Here is a 27,401-nt window from a genome sequence, read left to right as displayed (position 1 = left end):
CCCAATTTGGGAGAAAACAGAGGACACATAAGATAGATAGTGCTCATAGATGAATGCCATGTAGATTCATGATGTGAACGAAATTCACCTTCCATAGACATAACACGCAAATGACGAAAATTCTGACATGTGGCCTTTAATTGAATTTTGTACTATGATGACCTCATTAAAATGAAACTTAGTGAAAAGTGATCTTGTAGAGAATTGCCTATTCTACAGCATATCGACATTTCAAAGAGAATCGATGAATATTGAGAGAAATACACTACATTTTCCACAAATACAATGACGTCATAATATGCAATTTTGTATTTTTGACTTCCAAGGCCATTATGATGCCGTCAAGATGTACTTAATGGCCAAATGAGATATGAAATCATACCTCCGACTCATACTCTATCTAAATATGAAAAAAAAATTGGCAATCCCTATTCATCCCAATGGATTTTTTATAGGCATGTTTTTGCCCATATATGCAATGTATTACAAAAATCGCGCGTACGGACGGTTATCTTGAACGGACGCTCATTCCGTTTTTAATAGTGATAAAGAGCTAAACATGGTATCAAATTTTCCGGAAAAATATGAGGAATATTCGGTCGAAAGCTTTTGCGGAGAAATTATTTTTCGTTCGGCCGTGACGAACGAAAACGTCCAAAAATGCGTGTTTTGCGTGATTTTTTATGAAATGCTTATAATGGCCTGAAACGTATGCAAAAAAAATTTAAGACGATTTTGAGCAATTTAAAATTTTACGCGCGCATTAACGCGCGCGCCTACGCGTACGCGCATTTTTGCGCGCATTTATTGAACTCAAATTAACCCGACGGATATTGATCTTAATCTTGATAAATATGAATGTAAAATTACTTTCCGTTATGAAGATATGATCATAAGTTGATTTTTACAAAATGGCGCCTGGATGACGTCACGATGACTTTGAGTCTTTGAAAAGTCACGCAGTTCTAAGTTAGACTAAGATCTATCATCATTGAAAGATTCATAACAATGGCTTCATTCAGTCTTGAGATATCCTGCGAACAAATTCGAGGAAGAATAATAATAAATAATAATAATAATAATAATAAATAAATAACAATCTTGACGAAATCAAAAGGTGATACGTTGACTTCGTTACGTATCACCTAATAAAAAAATAAAAAAGAAAATCTTGACGAAATCAATAGGTGATACGTAGACTTCGTTACGTATCACCTAATGATGCTTTCTTCAAAATTTGAAATGTCAACTTTTGATTGAAAATTCCGACATGATCTCAACATCTGATTAAAAAACAAAGTACACCGTTTTTATAGCCCATGGTCTCAGCTATAACATACCCCAATTTGGGAGAAAACAGAGGACACATAAGATAGATAGTGCTCATAGATGAATGCCATGTAGATTCATGATGTGAACGAAATTCACCTTCCATAGACATAACACGCAAATGACGAAAATTCTGACATGTGGCCTTTAATTGAATTTTGTACTATGATGACCTCATTAAAATGAAACTTAGTGAAAAGTGATCTTGTAGAGAATTGCCTTATCTACAACATATCGACATTTCAAAGAGAATCGATGAATATTGAGAGAAATACACTCCATTTTCCATAAATACAATGACGTCATAATATGCAATTTTGTATTTTTGACTTCCAAGGCCATTATGATGACGTTAAGATGTACTTAATGGCCAAATGAGATATGAAATCATACCTCCGACTCATACTCTATCTAAATATGAAAAAAAAAAGTTGGCAATCCCTATTCATCCCAATGGACTTTTTATAGGCATGTTTTTGCCCATATATGCAATGTATTACAAAAATCGCGCGTACGGACGGTTATCTTGAACGGACGCTCATTCCGTTTTTAATAGTGATAAAGAGCTAAACATGGTATCAAATTTTCCGGAAAAATATGAGGAATATTCGGTCAAAAGCTTTTGCGGAGAAATTATTTTTCGTTCGGCCGTGACGAACGAAAACGTGCAAAAATGCGTGTTTTGCGTGATTTTTTATGAAATGCTTATAATTGCCTGAAACGTATGCAAAAAAAATTTAAGACGATTTTGAGCAATTAAAAATTTTACGCGCGCATTAACGCGCGCGCCTACGCGTACGCGCATTTTTGCGCGCATTTATTGACCTCATATTGACCCGACGGATATTGATCTTAATCTTGATAAATATGAATGTAAAATTACTTTCCGTTATGAAGATATGATCATAAGTTGATTTTTACAAAATGGCACCTGGATGACGTCACGATGACTTTGAGTCTTTGAAAAGTCACGCAGTTCTAAGTTAGACTAAGATCTATCATCATTGAAAGTTTCATGACAATGGCTCGATTCAGTCCTGAGATATCTTGCGAACAAAATCGAGGAAGAATAATAAAATTAAAAAAAATAAAAAAATAAAAAAGAAAATCTTGACGAAATCAATAGGTGATACGTAGACTTCGTTACGTATCACCTAATGATGCTTTCTTCAAAATTTGAAATGTCAACTTTTGATTGAAAATTCCGACATGATCTCAACATCTGATTAAAAAACAAAGTACACCGTTTTTATAGCCCATGGTCTCAGCTATAACATACCCCAATTTGGGAGAAAACAGAGGACACATAAGATAGATAGTGCTCATAGATGAATGCCATGTAGATTCATGATGTGAACGAAATTCACCTTCCATAGACATAACACGCAAATGACGAAAATTCTGACATGTGGCCTTTAATTGAATTTTGTACTATGATGACCTCATTAAAATGAAACTTAGTGAAAAGTGATCTTGTAGAGAATTGCCTATTCTACAGCATATCGACATTTCAAAGAGAATCGATGAATATTGAGAGAAATACACTACATTTTCCACAAATACAATGACGTCATAATATGCAATTTTGTATTTTTGACTTCCAAGGCCATTATGATGACGTTAAGATGTACTTAATGGCCAAATGAGATATGAAATCATACCTCCGACTCATACTCTATCTAAATATGAAAAAAAAATTGGCAATCCCTATTCATCCCAATGGATTTTTTATAGGCATGTTTTTGCCCATATATGCAATGTATTACAAAAATCGCGCGTACGGACGGTTATCTTGAACGGACGCTCATTCCGTTTTTAATAGTGATAAAGAGCTAAACATGGTATCAAATTTTCCGGAAAAATATGAGGAATATTCGGTCGAAAGCTTTTGCGGAGAAATTATTTTTCGTTCGGCCGTGACGAACGAAAACGTCCAAAAATGCGTGTTTTGCGTGATTTTTTATGAAATGCTTATAATGGCCTGAAACGTATGCAAAAAAAATTTAAGACGATTTTGAGCAATTTAAAATTTTACGCGCGCATTAACGCGCGCGCCTACGCGTACGCGCATTTTTGCGCGCATTTATTGAACTCAAATTAACCCGACGGATATTGATCTTAATCTTGATAAATATGAATGTAAAATTACTTTCCGTTATGAAGATATGATCATAAGTTGATTTTTACAAAATGGCGCCTGGATGACGTCACGATGACTTTGAGTCTTTGAAAAGTCACGCAGTTCTAAGTTAGACTAAGATCTATCATCATTGAAAGATTCATAACAATGGCTTCATTCAGTCTTGAGATATCCTGCGAACAAATTCGAGGAAGAATAATAATAAATAATAATAATAATAATAATAAATAAATAACAATCTTGACGAAATCAAAAGGTGATACGTTGACTTCGTTACGTATCACCTAATAAAAAAATAAAAAAGAAAATCTTGACGAAATCAATAGGTGATACGTAGACTTCGTTACGTATCACCTAATGATGCTTTCTTCAAAATTTGAAATGTCAACTTTTGATTGAAAATTCCGACATGATCTCAACATCTGATTAAAAAACAAAGTACACCGTTTTTATAGCCCATGGTCTCAGCTATAACATACCCCAATTTGGGAGAAAACAGAGGACACATAAGATAGATAGTGCTCATAGATGAATGCCATGTAGATTCATGATGTGAACGAAATTCACCTTCCATAGACATAACACGCAAATGACGAAAATTCTGACATGTGGCCTTTAATTGAATTTTGTACTATGATGACCTCATTAAAATGAAACTTAGTGAAAAGTGATCTTGTAGAGAATTGCCTATTCTACAGCATATCGACATTTCAAAGAGAATCGATGAATATTGAGAGAAATACACTACATTTTCCACAAATACAATGACGTCATAATATGCAATTTTGTATTTTTGACTTCCAAGGCCATTATGATGCCGTCAAGATGTACTTAATGGCCAAATGAGATATGAAATCATACCTCCGACTCATACTCTATCTAAATATGAAAAAAAAATTGGCAATCCCTATTCATCCCAATGGATTTTTTATAGGCATGTTTTTGCCCATATATGCAATGTATTACAAAAATCGCGCGTACGGACGGTTATCTTGAACGGACGCTCATTCCGTTTTTAATAGTGATAAAGAGCTAAACATGGTATCAAATTTTCCGGAAAAATATGAGGAATATTCGGTCGAAAGCTTTTGCGGAGAAATTATTTTTCGTTCGGCCGTGACGAACGAAAACGTCCAAAAATGCGTGTTTTGCGTGATTTTTTATGAAATGCTTATAATGGCCTGAAACGTATGCAAAAAAAATTTAAGACGATTTTGAGCAATTTAAAATTTTACGCGCGCATTAACGCGCGCGCCTACGCGTACGCGCATTTTTGCGCGCATTTATTGAACTCAAATTAACCCGACGGATATTGATCTTAATCTTGATAAATATGAATGTAAAATTACTTTCCGTTATGAAGATATGATCATAAGTTGATTTTTACAAAATGGCGCCTGGATGACGTCACGATGACTTTGAGTCTTTGAAAAGTCACGCAGTTCTAAGTTAGACTAAGATCTATCATCATTGAAAGATTCATAACAATGGCTTCATTCAGTCTTGAGATATCCTGCGAACAAATTCGAGGAAGAATAATAATAAATAATAATAATAATAATAATAAATAAATAACAATCTTGACGAAATCAAAAGGTGATACGTTGACTTCGTTACGTATCACCTAATAAAAAAATAAAAAAGAAAATCTTGACGAAATCAATAGGTGATACGTAGACTTCGTTACGTATCACCTAATGATGCTTTCTTCAAAATTTGAAATGTCAACTTTTGATTGAAAATTCCGACATGATCTCAACATCTGATTAAAAAACAAAGTACACCGTTTTTATAGCCCATGGTCTCAGCTATAACATACCCCAATTTGGGAGAAAACAGAGGACACATAAGATAGATAGTGCTCATAGATGAATGCCATGTAGATTCATGATGTGAACGAAATTCACCTTCCATAGACATAACACGCAAATGACGAAAATTCTGACATGTGGCCTTTAATTGAATTTTGTACTATGATGACCTCATTAAAATGAAACTTAGTGAAAAGTGATCTTGTAGAGAATTGCCTTATCTACAACATATCGACATTTCAAAGAGAATCGATGAATATTGAGAGAAATACACTCCATTTTCCATAAATACAATGACGTCATAATATGCAATTTTGTATTTTTGACTTCCAAGGCCATTATGATGACGTTAAGATGTACTTAATGGCCAAATGAGATATGAAATCATACCTCCGACTCATACTCTATCTAAATATGAAAAAAAAAAGTTGGCAATCCCTATTCATCCCAATGGACTTTTTATAGGCATGTTTTTGCCCATATATGCAATGTATTACAAAAATCGCGCGTACGGACGGTTATCTTGAACGGACGCTCATTCCGTTTTTAATAGTGATAAAGAGCTAAACATGGTATCAAATTTTCCGGAAAAATATGAGGAATATTCGGTCAAAAGCTTTTGCGGAGAAATTATTTTTCGTTCGGCCGTGACGAACGAAAACGTGCAAAAATGCGTGTTTTGCGTGATTTTTTATGAAATGCTTATAATTGCCTGAAACGTATGCAAAAAAAATTTAAGACGATTTTGAGCAATTAAAAATTTTACGCGCGCATTAACGCGCGCGCCTACGCGTACGCGCATTTTTGCGCGCATTTATTGACCTCATATTGACCCGACGGATATTGATCTTAATCTTGATAAATATGAATGTAAAATTACTTTCCGTTATGAAGATATGATCATAAGTTGATTTTTACAAAATGGCACCTGGATGACGTCACGATGACTTTGAGTCTTTGAAAAGTCACGCAGTTCTAAGTTAGACTAAGATCTATCATCATTGAAAGTTTCATGACAATGGCTCGATTCAGTCCTGAGATATCTTGCGAACAAAATCGAGGAAGAATAATAAAATTAAAAAAAAATAAAAAAATAAAAAAGAAAATCTTGACGAAATCAATAGGTGATACGTAGACTTCGTTACGTATCACCTAATGATGCTTTCTTCAAAATTTGAAATGTCAACTTTTGATTGAAAATTCCGACATGATCTCAACATCTGATTAAAAAACAAAGTACACCGTTTTTATAGCCCATGGTCTCAGCTATAACATACCCCAATTTGGGAGAAAACAGAGGACACATAAGATAGATAGTGCTCATAGATGAATGCCATGTAGATTCATGATGTGAACGAAATTCACCTTCCATAGACATAACACGCAAATGACGAAAATTCTGACATGTGGCCTTTAATTGAATTTTGTACTATGATGACCTCATTAAAATGAAACTTAGTGAAAAGTGATCTTGTAGAGAATTGCCTTATCTACAACATATCGACATTTCAAAGAGAATCGATGAATATTGAGAGAAATACACTCCATTTTCCATAAATACAATGACGTCATAATATGCAATTTTGTATTTTTGACTTCCAAGGCCATTATGATGACGTTAAGATGTACTTAATGGCCAAATGAGATATGAAATCATACCTCCGACTCATACTCTATCTAAATATGAAAAAAAAAAGTTGGCAATCCCTATTCATCCCAATGGACTTTTTATAGGCATGTTTTTGCCCATATATGCAATGTATTACAAAAATCGCGCGTACGGACGGTTATCTTGAACGGACGCTCATTCCGTTTTTAATAGTGATAAAGAGCTAAACATGGTATCAAATTTTCCGGAAAAATATGAGGAATATTCGGTCAAAAGCTTTTGCGGAGAAATTATTTTTCGTTCGGCCGTGACGAACGAAAACGTGCAAAAATGCGTGTTTTGCGTGATTTTTTATGAAATGCTTATAATTGCCTGAAACGTATGCAAAAAAAATTTAAGACGATTTTGAGCAATTAAAAATTTTACGCGCGCATTAACGCGCGCGCCTACGCGTACGCGCATTTTTGCGCGCATTTATTGACCTCATATTGACCCGACGGATATTGATCTTAATCTTGATAAATATGAATGTAAAATTACTTTCCGTTATGAAGATATGATCATAAGTTGATTTTTACAAAATGGCACCTGGATGACGTCACGATGACTTTGAGTCTTTGAAAAGTCACGCAGTTCTAAGTTAGACTAAGATCTATCATCATTGAAAGTTTCATGACAATGGCTCGATTCAGTCCTGAGATATCTTGCGAACAAAATCGAGGAAGAATAATAAAATTAAAAAAAACTAGACTTTAATTCGTCACTTAGACGAATTAGGTGATACGTATGATAATGGTCTATATAACGAATAATGCATTACACGATATATTATTTTGTAAAATGCTTCTCCCATTCATATGCTTCTCCCATTATGATCTATTCATATGTCAAAATTAAATTGTGTCTCCTTGATCATCATGGATCTAGGGAAGATAGATTGAAACAATATATGACCTTTGACCCTGTGCAGTAACCAGTTACACATTTGACTCTAATTTACATCATGAAGAACACCTTTCGACGATTTTTATCTTATTCAAAGAAATGAAAATGTAATTGATAAATGATTATCATCATTATGATAATGATGATCATGATGATCATGATCATGAGCGCGATCATGACATCTTATTGAAAAAATGAGGGTTGATTTAGATAGTATATAGTCTCAGCTACAACATACTCAAAAATCAACAAAATCCAAGCCGAAATAACGGCGATATTGCTCGCAAAAGACAGGAATGTAGACTCCAGATTTTAGAAAAAGTCATCTCCCATAGGGATTACACGCAAAAAGTAATAGATTAAGTGAAAATAGGGTAATAATGAAGTAAAAAGGGTTATTTATGACATTATTTGCGAATCTACGTGTTTAAATAATCAAAGGAGATGGTACAGTGAAGGTCAAAAGGAAAAAAAAAAGTGGGAAAAAAAGTGTTGGAGACACCCGGACTCGAACCAGGGATCTCGAGGTTGGAAGTCAAGTGCGTTACCGATATACCAAAACATCTCCCATAGCGATTACACGTAAAGGGGAAATGGAATTCAGAAATCCTACATTGCAAGTGAAATATGAGCATGATCCCGGCATCTAATCAAAAAATAAAAGGCACACTTTTGTTAGCTCATTGTCTCAGCTACAACATATCCAAAGCTCAGCGAAAACTAAGCTAAGACAACGGAGATTTTGCTCGCAAAAGACAGGAGTGTAGTATCCAGTTTTGAGAAAAAGTCATGTCCCATAGAGAATACACGCAAAATGCGAAAAATTGACATGCCTCCTTTAATCGCAAAAATACACCATGATACTATTGTCAAAAAAAAAATTGTGAATACTACATTTGTAGAAAATTGTCTCAGCTAGAACATATCAAAATAAAAAAGAAAATTGATCCATATTTACAGAGATACAATCAATTTTCCAAAAATATGCAAACGTCATAATATGCAAATTAAAATTTTGAGTTTGGAGGCCATTATGATGACGTAATGAGTTAATTGAGGATAAAATGAAACATGAAATCATATCTCCGACTCATAATCTATCCAAATATGAAAAAATATTAGGGGTTTCTATCTATTCTGAAGAGTTACAATGAATTTTATATAGGCATGTTTTTGCCCATGTATTGTGGATAAAGATAACGCAAATCCGCGCGTGCTGTCAACTTTGACGGACGCTCATTACGTTAATAAAAGGTGAACAAATTATCAAAATGCTTGGAAAAATGTACCGAATATGATGACAGAAACAAATCGGCGATTCTATGTTGCAAAATGCCAGTACGCGCGAAAACGCGCGCGCATGCGCGTGTGCGCAATTTTTTTATCAAATGCTCCATATGGCCTGAAACGTATGCAAAAAAAAATTGGGATGATTTGGAGCATTTTAAATTTTTGCGCGCGCGTAAACGCGCGGACGAACGCGCACGCGCGCATTTGCGCATTTTTATTGACCTCAACTTGACCGGACGGATATTTATTCTAATCGTGATAATTATGAATGAGAAATACTTTTCTGTTATGAAGATATGATCATTAGTTGATTTTCACAAAATGGCGCCTGGATGACGTCACGATAATTTTGACTCTCTAAAAAGTCACGCAGTTCTAAGTTAGACTAAGATCTATCATCATGGCAAGTTTCATGATAATGGCTTTATTCAGTCTTGAGATATCCTGCGAACAAATTCGAGGAAGAATAATAATAAATAATAATAAATAAATAAATAATAAAAATCTTGACGAAATCAAAAGGTGATACGTCTACGTACGTATCACCTAATAAAAAAATAAAAAAGAAAATCTTGACGAAATCAATAGGTGATACGTAGACTTCGTTACGTATCACCTAATGATGCTTTCTTCAAAATTTGAAATGTCAACTTTTGATTGAAAATTCCGACATGATCTCAACATCTGATTAAAAAACAAAGTACACCGTTTTTATAGCCCATGGTCTCAGCTATAACATACCCCAATTTGGGAGAAAACAGAGGACACATAAGATAGATAGTGCTCATAGATGAATGCCATGTAGATTCATGATGTGAACGAAATTCACCTTCCATAGACATAACACGCAAATGACGAAAATTCTGACATGTGGCCTTTAATTGAATTTTGTACTATGATGACCTCATTAAAATGAAACTTAGTGAAAAGTGATCTTGTAGAGAATTGCCTATTCTACAGCATATCGACATTTCAAAGAGAATCGATGAATATTGAGAGAAATACACTACATTTTCCACAAATACAATGACGTCATAATATGCAATTTTGTATTTTTGACTTCCAAGGCCATTATGATGCCGTCAAGATGTACTTAATGGCCAAATGAGATATGAAATCATACCTCCGACTCATACTCTATCTAAATATGAAAAAAAAATTGGCAATCCCTATTCATCCCAATGGATTTTTTATAGGCATGTTTTTGCCCATATATGCAATGTATTACAAAAATCGCGCGTACGGACGGTTATCTTGAACGGACGCTCATTCCGTTTTTAATAGTGATAAAGAGCTAAACATGGTATCAAATTTTCCAGAAAAATATGAGGAATATTCGGTCGAAAGCTTTTGCGGAGAAATTATTTTTCGTTCGGCCGTGACGAACGAAAACGTCCAAAAATGCGTGTTTTGCGTGATTTTTTATGAAATGCTTATAATGGCCTGAAACGTATGCAAAAAAAATTTAAGACGATTTTGAGCAATTTAAAATTTTACGCGCGCATTAACGCGCGCGCCTACGCGTACGCGCATTTTTGCGCGCATTTATTGAACTCAAATTAACCCGACGGATATTGATCTTAATCTTGATAAATATGAATGTAAAATTACTTTCCGTTATGAAGATATGATCATAAGTTGATTTTTACAAAATGGCGCCTGGATGACGTCACGATGACTTTGAGTCTTTGAAAAGTCACGCAGTTCTAAGTTAGACTAAGATCTATCATCATTGAAAGATTCATAACAATGGCTTCATTCAGTCTTGAGATATCCTGCGAACAAATTCGAGGAAGAATAATAATAAATAATAATAATAATAATAATAAATAAATAACAATCTTGACGAAATCAAAAGGTGATACGTTGACTTCGTTACGTATCACCTAATAAAAAAATAAAAAATAAAATCTTGACGAAATCAATAGGTGATACGTAGACTTCGTTACGTATCACCTAATGATGCTTTCTTCAAAATTTGAAATGTCAACTTTTGATTGAAAATTCCGACATGATCTCAACATCTGATTAAAAAACAAAGTACACCGTTTTTATAGCCCATGGTCTCAGCTATAACATACCCCAATTTGGGAGAAAACAGAGGACACATAAGATAGATAGTGCTCATAGATGAATGCCATGTAGATTCATGATGTGAACGAAATTCACCTTCCATAGACATAACACGCAAATGACGAAAATTCTGACATGTGGCCTTTAATTGAATTTTGTACTATGATGACCTCATTAAAATGAAACTTAGTGAAAAGTGATCTTGTAGAGAATTGCCTTATCTACAACATATCGACATTTCAAAGAGAATCGATGAATATTGAGAGAAATACACTCCATTTTCCATAAATACAATGACGTCATAATATGCAATTTTGTATTTTTGACTTCCAAGGCCATTATGATGACGTTAAGATGTACTTAATGGCCAAATGAGATATGAAATCATACCTCCGACTCATACTCTATCTAAATATGAAAAAAAAAAGTTGGCAATCCCTATTCATCCCAATGGACTTTTTATAGGCATGTTTTTGCCCATATATGCAATGTATTACAAAAATCGCGCGTACGGACGGTTATCTTGAACGGACGCTCATTCCGTTTTTAATAGTGATAAAGAGCTAAACATGGTATCAAATTTTCCGGAAAAATATGAGGAATATTCGGTCAAAAGCTTTTGCGGAGAAATTATTTTTCGTTCGGCCGTGACGAACGAAAACGTGCAAAAATGCGTGTTTTGCGTGATTTTTTATGAAATGCTTATAATTGCCTGAAACGTATGCAAAAAAAATTTAAGACGATTTTGAGCAATTAAAAATTTTACGCGCGCATTAACGCGCGCGCCTACGCGTACGCGCATTTTTGCGCGCATTTATTGACCTCATATTGACCCGACGGATATTGATCTTAATCTTGATAAATATGAATGTAAAATTACTTTCCGTTATGAAGATATGATCATAAGTTGATTTTTACAAAATGGCACCTGGATGACGTCACGATGACTTTGAGTCTTTGAAAAGTCACGCAGTTCTAAGTTAGACTAAGATCTATCATCATTGAAAGTTTCATGACAATGGCTCGATTCAGTCCTGAGATATCTTGCGAACAAAATCGAGGAAGAATAATAAAATTAAAAAAAAAAAAAATAAAAAAGAAAATCTTGACGAAATCAATAGGTGATACGTAGACTTCGTTACGTATCACCTAATGATGCTTTCTTCAAAATTTGAAATGTCAACTTTTGATTGAAAATTCCGACATGATCTCAACATCTGATTAAAAAACAAAGTACACCGTTTTTATAGCCCATGGTCTCAGCTATAACATACCCCAATTTGGGAGAAAACAGAGGACACATAAGATAGATAGTGCTCATAGATGAATGCCATGTAGATTCATGATGTGAACGAAATTCACCTTCCATAGACATAACACGCAAATGACGAAAATTCTGACATGTGGCCTTTAATTGAATTTTGTACTATGATGACCTCATTAAAATGAAACTTAGTGAAAAGTGATCTTGTAGAGAATTGCCTTATCTACAACATATCGACATTTCAAAGAGAATCGATGAATATTGAGAGAAATACACTCCATTTTCCATAAATACAATGACGTCATAATATGCAATTTTGTATTTTTGACTTCCAAGGCCATTATGATGACGTTAAGATGTACTTAATGGCCAAATGAGATATGAAATCATACCTCCGACTCATACTCTATCTAAATATGAAAAAAAAAAGTTGGCAATCCCTATTCATCCCAATGGACTTTTTATAGGCATGTTTTTGCCCATATATGCAATGTATTACAAAAATCGCGCGTACGGACGGTTATCTTGAACGGACGCTCATTCCGTTTTTAATAGTGATAAAGAGCTAAACATGGTATCAAATTTTCCGGAAAAATATGAGGAATATTCGGTCAAAAGCTTTTGCGGAGAAATTATTTTTCGTTCGGCCGTGACGAACGAAAACGTGCAAAAATGCGTGTTTTGCGTGATTTTTTATGAAATGCTTATAATTGCCTGAAACGTATGCAAAAAAAACTTAAGACGATTTTGAGCAATTAAAAATTTTACGCGCGCATTAACGCGCGCGCCTACGCGTACGCGCATTTTTGCGCGCATTTATTGACCTCATATTGACCCGACGGATATTGATCTTAATCTTGATAAATATGAATGTAAAATTACTTTCCGTTATGAAGATATGATCATAAGTTGATTTTTACAAAATGGCACCTGGATGACGTCACGATGACTTTGAGTCTTTGAAAAGTCACGCAGTTCTAAGTTAGACTAAGATCTATCATCATTGAAAGTTTCATGACAATGGCTCGATTCAGTCCTGAGATATCTTGCGAACAAAATCGAGGAAGAATAATAAAATTAAAAAAAATAAAAAAATAAAAAAGAAAATCTTGACGAAATCAATAGGTGATACGTAGACTTCGTTACGTATCACCTAATGATGCTTTCTTCAAAATTTGAAATGTCAACTTTTGATTGAAAATTCCGACATGATCTCAACATCTGATTAAAAAACAAAGTACACCGTTTTTATAGCCCATGGTCTCAGCTATAACATACCCCAATTTGGGAGAAAACAGAGGACACATAAGATAGATAGTGCTCATAGATGAATGCCATGTAGATTCATGATGTGAACGAAATTCACCTTCCATAGACATAACACGCAAATGACGAAAATTCTGACATGTGGCCTTTAATTGAATTTTGTACTATGATGACCTCATTAAAATGAAACTTAGTGAAAAGTGATCTTGTAGAGAATTGCCTTATCTACAACATATCGACATTTCAAAGAGAATCGATGAATATTGAGAGAAATACACTCCATTTTCCATAAATACAATGACGTCATAATATGCAATTTTGTATTTTTGACTTCCAAGGCCATTATGATGACGTTAAGATGTACTTAATGGCCAAATGAGATATGAAATCATACCTCCGACTCATACTCTATCTAAATATGAAAAAAAAAATTGGCAATCCCTATTCATCCCAATGGACTTTTTATAGGCATGTTTTTGCCCATATATGCAATGTATTACAAAAATCGCGCGTACGGACGGTTATCTTGAACGGACGCTCATTCCGTTTTTAATAGTGATAAAGAGCTAAACATGGTATCAAATTTTCCGGAAAAATATGAGGAATATTCGGTCAAAAGCTTTTGCGGAGAAATTATTTTTCGTTCGGCCGTGACGAACGAAAACGTGCAAAAATGCGTGTTTTGCGTGATTTTTTATGAAATGCTTATAATTGCCTGAAACGTATGCAAAAAAAATTTAAGACGATTTTGAGCAATTAAAAATTTTACGCGCGCATTAACGCGCGCGCCTACGCGTACGCGCATTTTTGCGCGCATTTATTGACCTCATATTGACCCGACGGATATTGATCTTAATCTTGATAAATATGAATGTAAAATTACTTTCCGTTATGAAGATATGATCATAAGTTGATTTTTACAAAATGGCACCTGGATGACGTCACGATGACTTTGAGTCTTTGAAAAGTCACGCAGTTCTAAGTTAGACTAAGATCTATCATCATTGAAAGTTTCATGACAATGGCTCGATTCAGTCCTGAGATATCTTGCGAACAAAATCGAGGAAGAATAATAAAATTAAAAAAAATAAAAAAATAAAAAAGAAAATCTTGACGAAATCAATAGGTGATACGTAGACTTCGTTACGTATCACCTAATGATGCTTTCTTCAAAATTTGAAATGTCAACTTTTGATTGAAAATTCCGACATGATCTCAACATCTGATTAAAAAACAAAGTACACCGTTTTTATAGCCCATGGTCTCAGCTATAACATACCCCAATTTGGGAGAAAACAGAGGACACATAAGATAGATAGTGCTCATAGATGAATGCCATGTAGATTCATGATGTGAACGAAATTCACCTTCCATAGACATAACACGCAAATGACGAAAATTCTGACATGTGGCCTTTAATTGAATTTTGTACTATGATGACCTCATTAAAATGAAACTTAGTGAAAAGTGATCTTGTAGAGAATTGCCTTATCTACAACATATCGACATTTCAAAGAGAATCGATGAATATTGAGAGAAATACACTCCATTTTCCATAAATACAATGACGTCATAATATGCAATTTTGTATTTTTGACTTCCAAGGCCATTATGATGACGTTAAGATGTACTTAATGGCCAAATGAGATATGAAATCATACCTCCGACTCATACTCTATCTAAATATGAAAAAAAAAATTGGCAATCCCTATTCATCCCAATGGACTTTTTATAGGCATGTTTTTGCCCATATATGCAATGTATTACAAAAATCGCGCGTACGGACGGTTATCTTGAACGGACGCTCATTCCGTTTTTAATAGTGATAAAGAGCTAAACATGGTATCAAATTTTCCGGAAAAATATGAGGAATATTCGGTCAAAAGCTTTTGCGGAGAAATTATTTTTCGTTCGGCCGTGACGAACGAAAACGTGCAAAAATGCGTGTTTTGCGTGATTTTTTATGAAATGCTTATAATTGCCTGAAACGTATGCAAAAAAAATTTAAGACGATTTTGAGCAATTAAAAATTTTACGCGCGCATTAACGCGCGCGCCTACGCGTACGCGCATTTTTGCGCGCATTTATTGACCTCATATTGACCCGACGGATATTGATCTTAATCTTGATAAATATGAATGTAAAATTACTTTCCGTTATGAAGATATGATCATAAGTTGATTTTTACAAAATGGCACCTGGATGACGTCACGATGACTTTGAGTCTTTGAAAAGTCACGCAGTTCTAAGTTAGACTAAGATCTATCATCATTGAAAGTTTCATGACAATGGCTCGATTCAGTCCTGAGATATCTTGCGAACAAAATCGAGGAAGAATAATAAAATTAAAAAAAATAAAAAAATAAAAAAGAAAATCTTGACGAAATCAATAGGTGATACGTAGACTTCGTTACGTATCACCTAATGATGCTTTCTTCAAAATTTGAAATGTCAACTTTTGATTGAAAATTCCGACATGATCTCAACATCTGATTAAAAAACAAAGTACACCGTTTTTATAGCCCATGGTCTCAGCTATAACATACCCCAATTTGGGAGAAAACAGAGGACACATAAGATAGATAGTGCTCATAGATGAATGCCATGTAGATTCATGATGTGAACGAAATTCACCTTCCATAGACATAACACGCAAATGACGAAAATTCTGACATGTGGCCTTTAATTGAATTTTGTACTATGATGACCTCATTAAAATGAAACTTAGTGAAAAGTGATCTTGTAGAGAATTGCCTTATCTACAACATATCGACATTTCAAAGAGAATCGATGAATATTGAGAGAAATACACTCCATTTTCCATAAATACAATGACGTCATAATATGCAATTTTGTATTTTTGACTTCCAAGGCCATTATGATGACGTTAAGATGTACTTAATGGCCAAATGAGATATGAAATCATACCTCCGACTCATACTCTATCTAAATATGAAAAAAAAAATTGGCAATCCCTATTCATCCCAATGGACTTTTTATAGGCATGTTTTTGCCCATATATGCAATGTATTACAAAAATCGCGCGTACGGACGGTTATCTTGAACGGACGCTCATTCCGTTTTTAATAGTGATAAAGAGCTAAACATGGTATCAAATTTTCCGGAAAAATATGAGGAATATTCGGTCAAAAGCTTTTGCGGAGAAATTATTTTTCGTTCGGCCGTGACGAACGAAAACGTGCAAAAATGCGTGTTTTGCGTGATTTTTTATGAAATGCTTATAATTGCCTGAAACGTATGCAAAAAAAATTTAAGACGATTTTGAGCAATTAAAAATTTTACGCGCGCATTAACGCGCGCGCCTACGCGTACGCGCATTTTTGCGCGCATTTATTGACCTCATATTGACCCGACGGATATTGATCTTAATCTTGATAAATATGAATGTAAAATTACTTTCCGTTATGAAGATATGATCATAAGTTGATTTTTACAAAATGGCACCTGGATGACGTCACGATGACTTTGAGTCTTTGAAAAGTCACGCAGTTCTAAGTTAGACTAAGATCTATCATCATTGAAAGTTTCATGACAATGGCTCGATTCAGTCCTGAGATATCTTGCGAACAAAATCGAGGAAGAATAATAAAATTAAAAAAAATAAAAAAACTAGACTTGAATTCGTCACGAAGACGAATAAGGTGGTCTGTCTAAGTCTTATGATAGATTTGAGAATGGGAGAAGTTATATAGACATGTAAACAATGATGATGATGATGATGATGATCTTGATAGTAATGGTGATGACGATGATGACGATGATAATGATAATGTTGATGATGACGATGATGATGTTGATGATCATGATCATGATCATGATCGTGAGCATGATCCTGACATCTAATTGAAAAAATGAGGGAGATGTAGATAGCATATAGTCTCAGCTACATTATACTCAAAAATCAACAAAAAACAAGCGGAAATAACGGCGATATTGCTCGCAAAAGACAGGAATGTAGAATCCAGATTTAAGAAAAAGTCATCTCCCATAAGTATTACAAGCAAAAAGTAATGGATCAAGTGATAATAGGGTAATAATAAATTAAATATAGTTGTTTATTACATTTTTTGCGATTCTACGTGTTTTAATATTCAAATGAGATGGTACAGTGAAAGGTCAAAAAGAAAAAAAAGTGTAGAAAAAAAATTGTTGGAGACGCCCGGACTCGAACCAGGGACCTCGATGTCGGAAGTCAAGTGCGTTACCGATATACCAAAACATTTCACATAGAGATTACACGTAAACGGAAAATGGAATTCTCAAATCCCACTTTGCAAGTGAAATATGAGCATGATCCCGGCATCTGATCGAAAAATAAAGGGCATTTTGTGAAAGCTTATTGTCTCAGCTACAACATACTCAAAGCTCAGCATAAACAAAGATAAAACGACGGAGATATTGCTCGCGAAAGACGAGAATGTAGAATCCAGTTTTGAGAAAAAGTCATGTCCTATAGAGAATACACGCAAAATGTGAAAAATTGACATGCCTCCTTTAATCGCAAAATTACGCCATGATGCCTTTGTCAAAATGAAATATCGTGATGACTACATTTGTAGAGAATATTCTCAGGTAGAACATATCAAAATTCGAAAGAAAATTGATCAATATTTACAGAGATACAATCAATTTTCCAAAAATCTGCTGACGTCATAATATGCAAATTGAAATTATGAGTTTGGAGGCCATTATGATGACGTCATGAGTTAATTGAGGGTCAAATGAGACATGAAATCATATCTCCAACTCATGCTTTTTCCAACCATGATATAAAAGTTGGGGTCAATTGACTATCTGAAGAGCTATTTTGATTTTTAAAATGGAATGTTTTTGATCAAATTTGCATTATATTGCCCATAGCAGTACGCGCGGATTTTGAACTTTGACGCGCGCTCACGGCCTTATGAAAGGTCAAGAGTGACTGAAATTAATGTAAGTTGTCATTTACGGTAAGAGGAATCTAAATCATGTAAAAAAAAAGGAATTTGACCTTTTCCGCGCGTTGTGAGCGCGCGCAACGCGCGCGTGGACACTTACGGACGGAAAATTTTGAAATGCTTAAAATGACCTGATTCGTACTCTACTTTGATAGTTAAGTGATTTTGAGCATTTTTAAATTTTGACGCGCACGTACGCGCGCGTCGTGACCTTTATGTGACCTTTGATGACATGACCTTTAGACCCTTGACCTGAAATATATGTGATATGGATATGAATGACCTTTGCCTATGCATCATGAAGATATGATGGATAATGGGATTTCACAAAATGGCGCCTGGATGACGTCACGATGACTTGATGACCTTGAAAATGTTCCTGTCACGTCTCATGACAATGACCTATGACTGTGCCAAAATTGAATGAAATTGACGAAACCGAACTTGAGTTATCCTAGGCACAAAAAAGTGTAGGAAATAAATAAAAATAAAGAATAATAATAATAATAAAGAAAATTCTGACGAAAACAATAGGTGATCTGTTTTCAACAGACCACCTAATAAAGAAAATTCTGACGAAAACAATAGGTGATCTGTTTTCAACAGACCACCTAATAATAAAGAAAATTCTGACGAAAACAATAGGTGATCTGTTTTCAACAGACCACCTAATAAAGAATAATAATAATAATAAAGAAAATTCTGACGAAAACAATAGGTGATCTGTTTTCAACAGACCACCTAATAAAGAATAATAACTAGATTTTAATTCGTCACGAGGACGAATAAGGTGGTCTGCCTTCAAGTTATATAGACATGTAAACAATGATGATCATGATGATGATCATGATGATGATGATCTTGATAGTAATGGTGATGACGATGATGATGATCATCACGATCATGATGATGTTGATGATCATCATCAACAGACCATGATGACATCAGACTGAACAAAATGAGAGAACTTTGAGCTAGTATATAGTCTCAGCTACAACATACTCAAAAATCAACAAAAATCAAGCCGAAATAACGGCGATATTGCTCGCAAAAGACAAGAATGTAGAATCCAGATTTGAGAAAAAGTCATCTCCCATAAGGATTACACGCAAAAAGTAATGGATCAAGTGATAATAGGGTAATAATAAAGTAAATATGGTTGTTTATTACATTATTTGCGATTCTACGTGTTTTAATATTCAAAGGAGATGGTACAGTGAAAGGTCAAAAAGAAAAAAAAGTGAAGAAAACAAATTGTTGGAGACGCCCGGACTCGAACCAGGGACCTCGAGGTCGGAAGTCAAGTGCGTTACCGATATACCAAAACATTTCACATAGAGATTACACGTAAACGGAAAATGAAATTCTCTAATGCCACTTTGTAAGTGAAATATGAGCATGATCCCGGCATCTGATCGAAAAATAAAGGGCACACTTGTGATAGCTTATTGTCTCAGCTACAACATACTCAAAGCTCAGCCTTAACAAAAAAAAAACGACGGAGATATTGCTCGCGAAAGACGAGAATGTAGAATCCAGTTTTGAGAAAAAGTCATGTCCCATAGAGAATCCACGCAAAATGTGAAAAATTGACATGCCTCCTTTAATCGCAAAAATACGCCATGATACCATTGTCAAAATGAAATATCGTGGTGACTGCATTTGTAGAGAATATTCTAAGGTAGAACATATTAAAATTTGAAAGAAAATTGATCAATATTTACAAAGATACAATCAATTTTCCAAAAATATTCTGACGGCATAATATGCAAATTGAAATTATGAGTTTGGAGGCCATTATGATGACGTCATGAGTTAATTGAGGGTCAAATGACACATGAAATCATATCTCCAACTCATGCTTTTTCCAACCATGATATAAAAGTTGGGGTCAATTGACTTTCTGAAGAGCTATTTTGATTTTTAAAATGGGATGTTTTTGATCAAATTTGCATTATATTGCCCATAGCAGCCCGCGCGGATTTTGAACTTTGACGCGCGCTCACGGCCTTATAAAAGGTCAAGAGTGACTGAAATTAATGTAAATTGTCATTTACGGTAAGAGGAATCTAAATCATGTAAAAAAAAATGAATTTGACCTTTTCCGCGCGTTGTGAGCGCGCGCAACGCGCGCGTGGACACATACGGACGGAAAATTTTGAAATGCTTAAAATGACCTAATTCGTACTCTCCTTTAATAGTAAAGTGATTTTGAGCATTTTTAAATTTTGACGCGCACGTACGCGCGCGTCATGACCTTTATGTGACCTATGATGACATGACCTTTTGACCCTTGACCTGAAATATATGTGATATGGATATGAATGACCTTTGCTTATGCATCATGAAGATATGATGGATAACGTGATTTCACAAAATGGCGCCTGGATGACGTCACGATGACGTGATGACCTTGAAAAGGTTCCTGCCACGTCTCATGACAATGACCTATGACTGTGCCAAAATTGAATGAAATTGACGAAACCGAACTTGAGTTATCCTAGGCACAAAAAAGTGTAGGAAATAAATAAAAATAAAGAATAATAACTAGACTTTAATTCGTCACAAAGACGAATAAGGTGGTCTGTCTAAGTCTTATGATAGATTTGAGAATGGGAGAAGTTATATAGACATGTAAACAATGATGATGATGATGATGATGATCTTGATAGTAATGGTGATGACGATGATGACGATGATAATGATAATGTTGATGATGACGATGATGATGTTGATAATCATGATCATGATCATGATGATATTGATGATGATGATGATCATGCTGACATCTGATTAAAAAAATGAGGGAGATGTAGATAGCATATAGTTTCAGCTACATTATACTCAAAAATCAACAAAAAACAAGCGGAAATAACGGCGATATTGCTCGCAAAAGACAGGAATGTAGAATCCAGATTTGAGAAAAAGTCATCTCCCACAAGGATAACATGCAAAAAGTAATGGATCAAGTGATAATAGGGTAATAATAAAGTAAATATGGTTGTTTATTACATTATTTGCGATTCTACGTGTTTTAATATTCAAAGGAGATGGTACAGTGAAAGGTCAAAAAGAAAAAAAAAAGTGAAGAAAAAAAATTGTTGGAGACGCCCGGACTCGAACCAGGGACCTCGAGGTCGGAAGTCAAGTACGTTACCGATATACCAAAAAATTTCACATAGAGATTACACGTAAAGGGAAATAAGAATTCTCAAATCCCACTTTGTAAGTGAAATATGAGCATGATCTCGGCATCTGATCGAAAAATAAAGGGCACACTTGTGATAGCTTATTGTCTCAGCTACAACATACTCAAAGCTCAGCGTAAACAAAGATAAAACGACGGAGATATTGCTCGCAAAAGACGAGAATGTAGAATCCAGTTTTGAGAAAAAGTCATGTCCCATAGAGAATACACGCAAAATGTGAAAAATTGACATGCCTCCTTTAATCTTAAAAATACGCCATGATGCTTTTGTCAAAATGAAATATCGTGTAGACTGCATTTGTAGAGAAGATTCTCAGGTAGAACATATCAAAATTTGAAAGAAAGTTGATCAACATTTACAGAGATACAATCAATTTTCCAAAAATCTGCTGACGTCATAATATGAAAATTAAAATTTTGAGTTTGGAGGCCATTATGATGACGTCATGAGTTAATTGAGGGTCAAATGAGACATGAAATCATATTTCCAACTCATGCTTTTTCCAACCATGATATAAAAGTTGGGGTCAATTGACTCTCTGAAGAGCTTTTTTGATTTTTAAAATGGGATGTTTTTGATCAAATTTGCATTATATTGCCCATAGCAGCCCGCGCGGATTTTGAACTTTGACGCGCGCTCACGGCCTTATAAAAGGTCAAGAGTGACTGAAATTAATGTAAATTGTCATTTACGGTAAGAGGAATCTAAATCATGCAAACAATTTGAATTTGACCTTTTCCGCGCGTTATGAGCGCGCGCAACGCGCGCGGTGACACTTACGGACGGAAAATTTTGAAATGCTTAAAATGACCTGATTCGTACTCTCCTCTAATAGTTAAGTGATTTTGAGCATTTTTAAATTTTGACGCGCGCGTACGTGCGCGTCATGACCTTTATGTGACCTTTGATGACATGACCTGTTGACCCTTGACCTGAAATATATGTGATATGAATATGAATGACCTTTGCTTATGCATCATGAAGATATGATGGATAACGTGATTTCACAAAATGGCGCCTGGATGACGTCACGATGACGTGATGACCTTGAAAAGGTTCCTGTCACGTCTCATCACAATGACCTATGACTGTGCCAAAATTGAATGAAATTGACGAAATTGAACTTGAGTTATCCTAGGCACAAAAAAGTGTAGGAAATAAATAAAAATAAAGAATAATAATAATAATAAAGAAAATTCTGACGAAAACAATAGGTGATCTGTTTTCAACAGACCACCTAATAAAGAAAGAAAATTCTGACGAAAACAATAGGTGATCTGTCGTTGACAGACCACCTAATAAAGAAAGAAAATTCTGACGAAAACAATAGGTGATCTGTCGTTGACAGACCACCTAATAATAAAACAAAATGGTAATGATATTAATAACGATAAATGATAATAATAAAATATTAATGATAATGATAATAATGATGATCATGATCATGATAATTATAATACTAATAACAATATTAACAATAACAGTTATGCTAAATATATTACTCATTGCGGATGTAGTATCGAAAATAATATCGCTAGTGATATTCGTTTGTCTCGCAATGTGGTCAATAAGGGATTTAAAAGATCACGACGTTTTGTGCGCTGCTGCAACACTTCGTCAGGTGATAAAAATTAATGTAAGCAAGCGTGTTTTTTACTCTACGGGAGGACCGGCGCAGTGGTAAATAATTCGATCAATAATTGGGTTATTGGCCGACGCACACGGTGCTTGACCAATCAGCAGACCGCTAGTTCGGCTCGCCTGCTGGGCGGAAGCAGTAACAAGCTCAACCAATCAACGGGCCGCTGGCTCGGCCCGTCTGCTGATTGGAAATCGACCGTTGCTGGCCGGCTGGACGGGGAGTGTCATGGCGGCGTATCATACGCATCCAAAATTCGGGGATATCGACCCCGTTGTCTCTGTTGAAATTATTGGGATTGAGACGGATATTGATAGCTTCTTTTACCCTCCGTGTGTACCAATGCCGTTCCTGGGAAAGGCACTGCACCCCCACCCCGTCCCAGTCTGGTTGATGCTGGTTATCCCAAGCATGTTCGGCTACGGCTGAGTTGTCAGTTCGGCGGAGCCTCACGTCCTTCTTATGCTCAGTGATTTTTTCTTTTATCGGACGGGCAGTTTCACCGATGTAGGATCTATCACATCCTTTGCAAGGGATGTTGAACACAATGCGTGTAAGTTGTTGACGTAGGGTGGTATCTGATCTGAAAACCGTTCGAATGCCATGATCAGATCAGATACCACCCTACGTCCGTGCCCGTCCGATAAAAGAAAGAATCGCTGAGCATAAGAGGGTCGTCAGGCTCCACCGAACTGACAACTCAGCCGTAGCCGAACATGCTTGGGATATAACCAGCATCAACCAGACTGGGAGAGGGTTCAGTGTCTTTCCCAGGAACGGCATTGGTACACACGGAGGGTAAAAGAAGCTATCAATATCCGTCTCAATCCAAATAATTTCATCGGAGACAACGGGATCGATATCCCCGAATTTTGGATGCGTACGCCGTACGATACGCCGCGGCGTATCGTATGACGCGCCGCCATGACACTCCCCGTCCAGCCGGCCAGCACCGGTCGATTTCCAATCAGCAGACGGGCCGAGCCAGCGGCCCGTTGATTGGATGCGTACGCCGTACGATACGCCGCCATGACACTCCCCGTCCAGCCGGCCAGCACCGGTCGATTTCCAATCAGCAGACGGGCCGATCCAGCGGCCCGTTGATTGGTTGAGCTCGTTACTGCTTCCGCCCAGCAGGCGAGCCGAACCATGGTCTGCTGATTGGTCGAGCACCGTGTGCGTCGGCCAATAGGCCCTGTGCATTAGCCAAATAAGCGGCCTGCTGATTGGTCAAGCACCGTGTGCGTCGGCCAATAGGCCTTGTGCGTTATTAATCCAATTATCGATCGAATTATTGACCGCTGCGCTGCGCTGCGCCGGTCCTCCTGTAGAGTATAAAACACGCTTGCTTACATTAATGTTTTACTGTTGTTGTTGTTGGTAAATGTTTAATGGCGTTCATTCAGTAATGAATATATACGCCATAAATATCTTCAATTTTTAGAAAATCAGTTATAGTCTTCATAAGAAAACTGAGAATAAAGATTTGTAATGAAATAATTAATTAATAAGTAACGCAATTTATTCAGAGTCTCTCGATGGTTTTCAACTTCGTGTTTCTGCTTTTTTTTAAAGTTTAATCTGGGTAAACAACAACAACAACAACAATGTTTTACTACTATTTATAGGAATATACATTGTACTTACAGTTATCATCATCATCGTTGTGATAATAACGTAAAAAAATATGAATAGTGAGTTCCTGTATAAAACTCTCATGTTTTGCTTACTTCACACTCTTGTCGCTCCAAAATATGGGGTTCTTTAACAACCTTAAAAGTATCTTTTCCCTAATCTACTTAAATATTTTTATGGTCACAGTTTGTTGCTTTATTTAATGCCCTTTTTTTTTAATCAATTAGTAGCTAGAGACTGTATTTCCCTTTCAAGTCATCTATTTGAAAAAATTGTCCTAATTTGTTAGCCTTTTTTCAGTCTTTAGTTGACAAGGCTCTATTTTCTTCGGGGATCATTGACAAACAGCAAATGATATCAGGATTCCTTTCCAGGTGTTTGATGCAATTCGACGTTTTGCTAGACTAGAGGTTTGCAACAGTTCCAAAAATAGGACTTCATAGGGTGACATGTCCAATGTTTCAGGGGGGAATTAAGAGGCGCCGACACCGGCCCTTGCCCCTTATTCTTAAATCACTGTGGCATACCTCAGGAATAAATAAAAGAAAACAAGTACCTAAACCCCTCCCCTTTGATTAAAATATTTGACCGAAATTGCGGATTTTCGACTGAAAATGGCAGGTGGAATTTTTTATTTCTAATCTGTGCTTGGCAATGTTTTTTGTTTCACCAACAAATTCGATTCCCCCCCCCCCTCCTTACTTGTTTGCCATTCATTTTTTTCTCGGAACTGTGCACCCTCTTCTGTTTACAAAATCCTGGGTCCGCCCTCTACTAGATCACAGCATACAAGTGTTGGAGATCCCTAAACCCTCTGGTCTTGGTGTTCATTTCGTTTCAACTTACTCTGTCAATCCAAACTCGAGACTCGGATTCAAAGGGTGGTATGTTGAAGAAAAACTCCCCGTCGAAAATGAAGTCTCGTTCCATTGAATCATAAGTCCCGTTTCTCCTTTCGGCACTGCAGTCGCTATCAAACGGGGCATATATTGTTTCATTGCATTCATCTATTGGAGTGAGAATAGAAGTGATAAAAAATCCAGTCATATCACAGAAACATCGTGGGGGTGTCGTAGTAAAATGGTTAATTCACTTGACTTTCTATCCAAGGATTGACGGTTCGAATCCCAGTCCGGATTGGTACTAACGTCTTTTTGGCAAGATATTTATCCACATTAGCCACTCTCGATCCAGGGTACCTGGCAGTTGTTGGACTAATGATAATTGTTGGACCTGCAGAAAAATCAGTATTAATATTAAAAACGCTGCTTATCATTAATTATTTTTCATCATGATTTTAATCGACCAATCTAATAAGCCGATTGGAAAACAATCAGACAATCTCGTATAGGTTAAGTGACTATACAGTTTACTAAACTTGTACTATTCTAAAGAAAAGAAAACGCCCTTTATGTTTCTAATGCTTCTAGGGGCATGCAATAATCATATCATAAACTTCTCTTCGACAACCAACTCACAATTCCACCCCTGCCCCTGCTATATGCGACGTATTAAAAGCTTAATTGCAACTCACTCCATTTTGTATGTAAAAGTTTGTCCTTGTCTCTTTAAGACTTCGCTTTGCCTCATCTTGAGGTTAACTAACACTAATTAACGAGTCTTAAGATGGTTATGGCGATCCGATCAGGGTCGTCTTTTTTCATTCCCATATCCCATTACTTTGATAACTCTGATTAAACCATCAAACATTGAAGCAATTTATTTTGCCATAGCCATAATAAGCACATGTGGATCTCATCGCAATGCTGCTTCTGATTTCAACAATATCATTCCTACATTGAAAAGAAAAGGCTCTATAATGTGGTACAAGAAGTTGCGTTTACTATTTTTACGTTGGAAAATCAAAAGCATGGCAGAAATGTCAGTGATTAAAGTTTGACTTGGAGCCTTTCAATAAGAAAGCATCGGATAATGTTTAGACATTACGAGTAAAGATTAATGAATGATGACATTGAAATAAGTGAATGCTTTGCGCTTTCAAAATTATGGATAATGCTTTGGTAGCATTTGGACAAAAATATGAACCATTTCTTTTTGACTGCGTATACGATAATGGCAACCAGTTGGACAAATATTTGCATGCAATTTGCTGTCTAACATTTTCTATTCATACATTAAAAAAAATATTTAATGAATCTGCAGATCATATAGAAATGTTGACAATTGGATGCAATATTAAACTCACCTAATTCTGGGCATTCCATTTCATCGA

General features: G+C 35.7%; 1 protein-coding gene across 1 annotated transcript in view; it reads right to left on the bottom strand.

Annotated features, from left to right (window-relative positions):
• Window positions 1-24,684, bottom strand: part of LOC100893482 — a 95,367-nt gene extending 70,683 nt beyond the window's left edge. The window contains exons 1-2 of the mRNA XM_031000100.1: window positions 24,425-24,684; window positions 23,909-24,116 (exon numbers count right to left, since the gene is read on the bottom strand). Of these exons, the coding sequence (XP_030855960.1) occupies window positions 23,909-24,116; window positions 24,425-24,684 (468 nt within the window). The remainder of the gene's footprint in view (window positions 1-23,908; window positions 24,117-24,424) is intronic.
• Between the last annotated feature and the right edge of the window lie 2,717 nt (window positions 24,685-27,401).

This window comes from Strongylocentrotus purpuratus, unplaced genomic scaffold (genome assembly GCF_000002235.5).
Source record: "Strongylocentrotus purpuratus isolate Spur 01 unplaced genomic scaffold, Spur_5.0 spur5_scaffold_6, whole genome shotgun sequence".
NCBI classification, from domain to species: Eukaryota; Metazoa; Echinodermata; class Echinoidea; order Camarodonta; family Strongylocentrotidae; genus Strongylocentrotus; species Strongylocentrotus purpuratus.
Note: the sequence above shows the minus strand (reverse complement) of the source record. Positions and strands in the feature narration are given on the sequence as shown.